The sequence below is a fragment of the Sander vitreus genome, chromosome 3, assembly GCF_031162955.1.
Source record: "Sander vitreus isolate 19-12246 chromosome 3, sanVit1, whole genome shotgun sequence".
Taxonomy (NCBI): domain Eukaryota; kingdom Metazoa; phylum Chordata; class Actinopteri; order Perciformes; family Percidae; genus Sander; species Sander vitreus.
Window position 1 is genome coordinate 12,648,952 of NC_135857.1, and position 8,177 is coordinate 12,657,128.

The following is an 8,177-nucleotide window of genomic DNA, read 5'->3' on the forward strand; positions in this document are numbered from 1 at the left end:
TGGCATTGGCCCACTGACTCATGATTAAAAAAATAAAAAAAGTCACTGATGGATGCTCTCTCTCTCTCTCTCTCTCTACCCTCCCGACCTGTTCATGTTGCGTACATCCTCCACCAGACACACGGTAGGCTGGACTCTCGTCCGCTTCCTCCACAGCCTGGCCCAGAGCTTCTGGCGGTGCCGATCACCGCCCAAAAAGTAGAGGAGAGGATTTGCGCAAGAGTTAAAACTGACCACAGGCTTCCACACCTTAAAGGAGATCATGACTACATTCAAAAGATGACAGTCTCCGGGCATGTAGACCCTCACAAACAAGTAGACGGTCCGAGCAATGTGATACGGCACAAAACACACCACAAACATGAGACACACAATTAAGATGGTGTAAAGAGACTTCTTGCGCTTACGAGCTGTCCCTTCATTAGAGATGCTGTCCCTACAATAAAGCACTTTCATCATGCAGCAGTAACAGGTGATAACGACGAGGAAAGGAATCAGAAAACCCACTATGGCTAAAAACAGCCCGTAGGGGAAGTAAACTTTAAATTGCCCCGGGTCAGTCATTTCAAAGCACACAGTCATGTTGTTGATCACACCTGTGTGCGCAAAGACCAGTGTGGGTAAAATCTCTGCAGTGGCCAGGATCCAAACCGAACCTGACGCGAAGAGGGCCAGTCTCTTGGTCCTGAGGCGCACAGACGCGATGGGAAAGCACACTCCGAGGAAACGGTGCACGCTGACGCATGTGAGCAACATCATGCTACAGTGGAGGTTGACGAGAAAGAAAAACCTGACGCTTTTGCAGATGATGTTGCCGAAGGGCCACAGGCCGCCCATGGCATTGCTGACGATGAGAGGGGGCAAGGCCAGCACGTAGAGCAGATCCGCCGCGGCGAGGTTGGTCATATAGATGACCGTGCTGCTCCAGCGGCGCGTCCGACAGCACACGCACCACAGCAGGGCACCGTTTAAACTTAAACCCAGCAGGAACACAAGGCTGTAGGCCACTGGTAGAAGGATCCTTTTGTAGTAGTTAGTCATTGGACACAGTTTGAAGTCCTCCATTCAAATGATCAGCTCAGGTGGTTTAATGTTTAAGGTGGGCCTATAACTTAAACTTAAAGAAGGACCACTTCTCCTTACACCTCACCTGTCTGCAGCTCACGCGAGTGCTGAGTAAAGATGACGTATGCTTTGTTTAAAAAAACAAAAAACAAATACAGGTGTTTGTTCAACTTGCACGTCCCTTCTGTTCCCAGCCCACACCTGTGTAATGTAAACCATTAACGCCATATCTAGAATATGAGCAAATATAGATTGGCACACCGTGAGGCATTTCAAAAGCCTATCATAATAGGATGTAGATACTGTAGTAGCCTATGCGATTGCCCTTCCCCAGAGAAAAGGCGTGCAGAATAATTAATGTTGTAATTAAAGCCGATTGCCAAGTTAAATGACATCGTCGACACACGCGCAATGGGCGCTGTATAAAAACGCGCGCACGCTCAGCGTCCCATTGGCTGCGAGGATTTTCCCAAGTCTGGTCTCTCTCCGGCTGCTCCCGACTCAAAGTGTTCACTTCATCTCTGACTGACCGCGGAGAGAGAGAGAGAGAGAGAGAGAGACACTGCTCGCCATGCTGAGGAACGGCACGTACAGGTTAGTGTCACATCCACCAACTGATCCTATAGTCATACATGTATGGCAAGAGTGTTTTATTTAGGACAAACGAGAAGCTCCAGTACAGGCTGCTCCGACATGCACTGATGTGTGATTAAAAATCCTGCATAACGGTACTCTCTGCAGCTGCACAGTAGGCTGTGCGTATACTGAGGGCTTATAGCAAATTTCCTATTTGGAGAGTCATTGTGGCTTATTAACTTGAGCGGTGTCCTTCCAGAAGCATGTACCAGGGAGAGGAGGGGAGGCTGCGCAGCGGGAGTCTGGCTCGAGAAAGGAAACACCTTGCTCTGTGCATTAATAACCAGGTAGGAGGCATTCAGAAGAAAGTGGCATTAAAGTATTATGTCATTACTATGAACTGGATTATCTGTGAAGATGTTGTTAGTATATAATGGTTATCTCTTTTGGTTGGGGAACATTTCAGTAATGATGTAATTCACTTTCTGATCTTTTTCTTAGGAGCAGTAAGTTAATGCTTATTCTGCTCATTTTTTTATTTATTTATTTTTTAAATAAAAGTATTTAATAAAGTATTTAATGGGGGGGGGGGGGAGCCCATGAACTGTACAAACTAATTTAAAGAGAGCTATGTTTCTTTGCAATCTGACAACATTTAGGCAACTATTCCTCAGTGGTTTAGCAGCTGGAGAGACGGCAGAGAAGTATAAGCACCATGGACAGTGAGCCCTATACTGTATGACCATTTCTTCCCTTCCCTCCATGTATACCCTTAACTGCTTGTTAATTTGGCTTCCCTTATTCCCAAATGGCACAATTGACTGATTTCAAATTTGGTTTGGGGAATTGCTTTTTCGTGTTGGCTTGAGACCACCTAAAGATTTTTGTCATGGCAGCAGGGAATACTGAGGGTATAGCTGAACTGCTCAGCAGATCAAGGTGGCGTGCCCTCCTCCTCAGCATGAGACCAGAGCTCATGTTAAGAGATGATACATGTTTTTGAAACTCAAACAGTTGGTTTGACGAGAGCAGTTGTTGTAATTGACTTCATAATGTAAATCAATTTAGCTAAGGATCATCTTTAACATAAGTATATGACGTTTCCTTTGGGTGAGTGTACTGTAGGTGCTTCACCAGTTCACCTGGTTGTATTGACCTTCTGAATATTTAATGTGAATGATGTGTTGCGCATTATCGGCGGCTGGGGATATTGAGCCATTGAGCTCGGAAAGCACTGTTCCATCACAGCTTTTGACTTACTCTGCAATACATTATGATGTTGGGGCAACCCCCACACACACACACACACACACACACACACACACACGCTTGTTCATTGCATGTTTCTCTAAAGGTTCTGATTTAGACTCCAAATTTGTTCCAATCTGTTTCCACTGCACCACCTGACAGTTTAATTCCATTGTCGCTCCCCAAAAATGACTTTTCCAAATTGATCCAGCTTAACTCTGTGAGACGCCATGTCAGAGGAGGATCATATAGGACTACAGAGGAGGACACGAAGAAGCTTTACGAAGGACTATCCAGTAATTGCCGTGTGAAATATGAGCGAGGATAGAAATGCCGGTTATTGGATATGGAGGCTGCTCCACTTGCTGTGTCTGCGTGAGTGATTCAGATTCATTGCCGAGGCGTGAACCCCCTGAGAAACACATTCATCTATCCAGCTATTACTCCATAATCAATGGGACAGCAGAATTTCACGGTCACGAGCCCTTGTTGTTAACCATTCTACACAGAGCTTATTTAAACAGCACGCCAAAGGGGTCACATTTAATGGGGTTAAGCATGAAATATACAGTACTGGTGACATTGTTGACACAGCACTTGCAGCTGGAATCTTGAAATCATTCATCCGTATCATGCATGGAGCCCCCTGGCTGCTCCTAATTCAGTGAGCATGCAGAAACCATTTTTAATGAGCGCGTGTTTGTGCCCAACAGGAGCAGAAATCCATCTTCCACTGGTGTCATTCAGACCCTGAACAGGGTCAGCATCAGTTTACCCACACAAACCGTGGGAGTCAGACACAGATACGGTGTTCTGCAATATATATATATATATAGAGATGTACATAGGGGGAGTGTGCTGCCAGGGAAGGGCGTCATATTTCAGAAGTGCATTATCGTCTCTCCCCCAGTGGGACAGAGCTGCGCTGAGTGCTGTTTGCCCCAGCTCACTCAAACGCTTCGCGATTGAGTCATAATAACCCATGCTGGAGCGAGATGAGCCTGCACACTGACAGATAGGTGTCTCTCGGCCCGCTACGGTCATATGATGAAGAAATATACATCCTGTGTGTGTGTGTGCGTGTGTGCGTGCGTGCGTGCGTGCGTGCGTGCGTGCACACATGTATGCCCACACACACTCCTGCCAGTGTTTAGTCATTTCCATCTCATCACCATGTCTTGGAAGGCTGGCTTGGTCTAAATGAGAGAGAGCGTAGTCTTTGATCACCCATGATGGGCATGTGTGTGTGAACATGCTCTCACTCCCTCCCTCACCATATGTTAACCAGAGCAGCTCTCCATTGGTTAATAGTAACAGGGGAAATAGTCCCAAGTGCTCCATTTTGCATTTTGATAGACTATAGTCATTTTCTCACTCTCACACCTCCTTTATCTGTAATCGTCACACCCCACTCAACTCCATCCTTCTTGGGATGTCTTTCTCTTCTTCTTCTCCTCTCCCAATTTAGAATAAACATATGGCCTCCACTTGCTTCCCATTGATACCTTCTTGCTTCCCTTATTGTACATCCCAGATACCCTCTTTCCAACCTCTTTTGAATGCTTCCCTGCCCTACCATCGCCTCAACACATGTAGGTTTGAAGACTCATATTGGTTGTATTCTGTGTGCGTTAGTGATTAATCAGTTTGCCAAAATCAGCAGAAAATGAATTAACAATTTTGATAATGTATGCATCATTCATCAAGCAGAAATGCCAAGCATTAGCCTGTTCCAGGTTCTCAAATGTGAGGATATGATGCTTTTCTGACCTTTAATATCTTTGTAAATTGAATAGAAAATTTCCAGTTATGGGCTGCTGGTCGGACAAAACAAGCACTTTAAAGACATCACCCGTGAAATACATGTTTTACAGTGCAGCCCTGTATGCTTAAAATGGGTCTTATATTAGAGCCCTTTCTTTGAATTCATTCATATAAAACCTGGATGGCTCTAAAAGAAATGGGTCTGTCTGTATATAATGAACTGCATTTTTCTAGATATGAAAATAACCTAACATCTGCGTGTGCATGATGTAAGCCTCCTTGGTGTGGCTGTTCCTTATCTGTGCCTCATAGGTCAGTCTACATCTCACGCTCCAGCCTGGTATTAATGGCTGTGTACTGTAACTGCAGTGGCCTGGGTATTGTGAGAATGCATAGGTCTGTAAACGCTGTTATCTGATCAGTATGAATCTGCTTTTCTCACTGCAGCTTAGTCAATATCATAGTAAATAAGTAAGTAAGTCAAGTTTATTTCTATAGCACATTTAAAAACAGCTTGCGCTGACCAAAGTGCTGTTCAGAGTGCATTAGCCACAGGGTAATAAAATTAAAATAAAATACACTTACAAATCAGTGGTTTAGGCTAAAATTACATCAAAAGACAAACACTTAATTACAAACATAGCGTCATATGATTCTTTGTCGTTTTACGCCTTCAAACCTGAATGTCTTCTCTGTCTCCTGCTTCCTCTCTACTCAAATAGGATTTGAAGGTCTGAGTGAAATGACATAAATGCATCAATTTGCCTCAGTAGAAAGTACTTGTCTTACCTCATAGCCATACCATTAGGAGAAAATAGCATTTCAAATAATTTTGTCACATGAGCACAGTGATCAGGGACACCTACATCTCTCAGCAGGCTCTTTTTGTACTCAGGGAGTCAGGCGAAAGAGTACATGTTGACTTCCATATTACTCCTTGCACGCACTGCGCATGTAAATTGATTTCCAATGTTAGGATTAACGAGCATCTCCACTGATTGGACATTTCCCCGGGCTGAGCGACCAGTTGAGCGGTGGCTAAACAGCTGTGGTCTGCGTAGATGTTTCAGCACATTGCCACACTGCAGTCAAATCCTCTGAGATCAGGTAGATATATGTGCGTGTGTTTACATGTGACTGTGCGTCGGTATGTGTGCATGCAGGCGTGTTTGTTCTCTCAAACATTGCACTCAGGTGTGTGTGTGTGTGTGTGTGTGTGTGTGTGTGTGTGTGTGTGTGTGTGTGTGTGTGTGGGAGTTTATCTCACTGAGCGACCCCACACTAGTCTGAAGGGCAAAACGAGCTGACCATCTCTCACACTCAACTATGCCTGCCATCGATCTCTGTGATAGAACTAGGACTCTGAGAAGTTATGATTTTAATAACTCATCAATTAGAGGGCAGCAGGCTTTCTGCTATGTGCTGCTGTTTTCTCTCCGCTTCCTTCATGTTTTCCTTCCTTTTCTCATTTTTCAGTGACATAATGCTTATTACTGTCTACCTTCACCTTCCGTAGCCTTTCGGTCTATTGATTGCCCTTATTTTTAATACTGAAAATAATGTGATTAAGCTGTACACATGCCCAGCAGAATAGGTTCTTCTGTTAATATCCCTGTTTTTATGCAATCATGGATTCAGCTATTGATTTAACAGATTGTCATGTACCCTATATGCTGCAAGTGATGCATTTCTCCTGTCAGCTGCAGTTGTATTGCTCCCTTGGTGATTCTAAACTTAGCACAAAAAGTAAGGAAAGTTGTGTTTGGTAGATTATTTCTCTGTGGTAACAATGCTTTTTGGCAATAAATCTTATACCGTTGGAAAACCTGTTTAGTTCCCTTTCAAATGGTGCCACATTTGTAAAGAACATGCATTTGTGGGATGAGCAGCAGCGCTGAGTATGTGGGTTGCGCCCATGAAAAATTTGCCAAATCTTCTCTGCCATTGCCAAACAGATTATTTTGCTGTTGCTATTGACACTTGTTTTGAGCTTCTGGCACCCCCAGGTGCTGCCAATCAGGTGCCTGATTTAGATATGAGATTCTGCAACCAGTGGCAATCCCATATCTCCACAGTCTGGGATGGAACTCTGTCCTCCAAGATGACAACGCTTGCCCCCACAGGGCGGGGTTTATCAGAGACTACCTCCAGAATGTGGGAGTGGAGAGGATGGAATGGCCTGCCAGCAGTCCTGACCTCAACCCCAATCGATTTTTGGGATCAGCTTGGGCATGCTGTTTGTGCCAGAGTGACCAACACAACCACGTTGGCTGACTTGCGACAAATGTTGGTTGAAGAATGGGATGCCATCCCACAGCAGTGTGTGACCAGGCTGGTGACCAGCATGAGGAGGAGGTGCCAGGCTGTTGTGGCTGTGTATGGTTCTTCCACACGCTACTGAGGCTCCTGTTTGTGAAATGAATAAATTGTTAAATTAGCAATATGTCTTGTTTCTTCAAACTCCAATCATCCAATCCACCAAACACCAAACGAGTCAATGGCAAAATAAGCTGTTTGGCATTGGCAGAGAAGATTTGGCAAATATCTCATGGGCGCAACCCACATACTCAGTGCTACTGCTCATCCCACAAATGCATGTTCTTTACAAATGGGGCACCATTTGAAAGGGAACTAAACAGGCTTTCCAACGATATAAGATTTATTGCCAAAAAGCATTGTTACCACAGAGAAATAATCTACCAAACACAAATTTCCTTACTTTTTGTGCTAAGTTTATTTCTCTCATATTATATAACTTTAGTGCATTTTATCCGGTCCAGAGAGCCAAGACACTACAAAACGATAGTAACTAAAAATAGTAAACAATGATAGCAGCTGTAAATAAGTGACTAACACAAGGTATATCAAGTGTTACAATCTTTGAAAATAGTAACAATTCATAATGAAATGTTTACTGTGATAGATCATTTTTTAAATCATAGTATCAATAGTATTGTCTTAATGTTCAATCTGTAGTGTAAGTAGACAATTGCTCTATATTATGTCATTAAGATATGTAATTGCGGCTTTAAGTTAGACATTTCTGTCATTTTAGCATATGTATATTTAAGCATATCAATCTTTTGTCTTTTAAAACATATTTAAAAACAGTTTCAGTCTTAAAAAAACATCTTTGTCATGGGTTCTTATATAAGTTTAAGCATCAGGATGGAGTCTGCTGTTATTACAGCAGAACACCGGTTGATACAGTTATATTTTAAACCCTTATTGGCCTTTTGCCTGGCATTCTGAACACTTAATCCCTACTGGCTTCACTGAGAGACAAGGCAAGAACATTCAGAACTAATGCAGCAACATCGCAGTGTCTGGACTACATGTACCCAAATGTACTCTTTATAAGCTTAGATGGATACAAACGCACATGTAGACACAGTGTAATGGTGTGTTGCGGCACAGTATATCCCAGTTTAAAAAGGTGACAATATGCATTGTGGGGTTAAAAAAATTGATTGCAGAATGAATTGATCTGATCAATTAGTATTCCCAAGCGGAACTAATTTGAT

The 8,177-nt window shown here is 43.3% G+C and overlaps 1 protein-coding gene across 1 annotated transcript; it reads right to left on the minus strand.

Annotated features, from left to right (window-relative positions):
• Positions 1-39: 39 nt before the first annotated feature.
• On the minus strand, positions 40-1,065 carry LOC144515307 (P2Y purinoceptor 3-like). Its single transcript, XM_078246031.1, has one exon. The coding sequence runs from the start codon at positions 1,063-1,065 to the stop codon at positions 76-78; it is 990 nt and encodes a 329-aa protein (XP_078102157.1). The 3' UTR covers positions 40-75.
• Between the last annotated feature and the right edge of the window lie 7,112 nt (positions 1,066-8,177).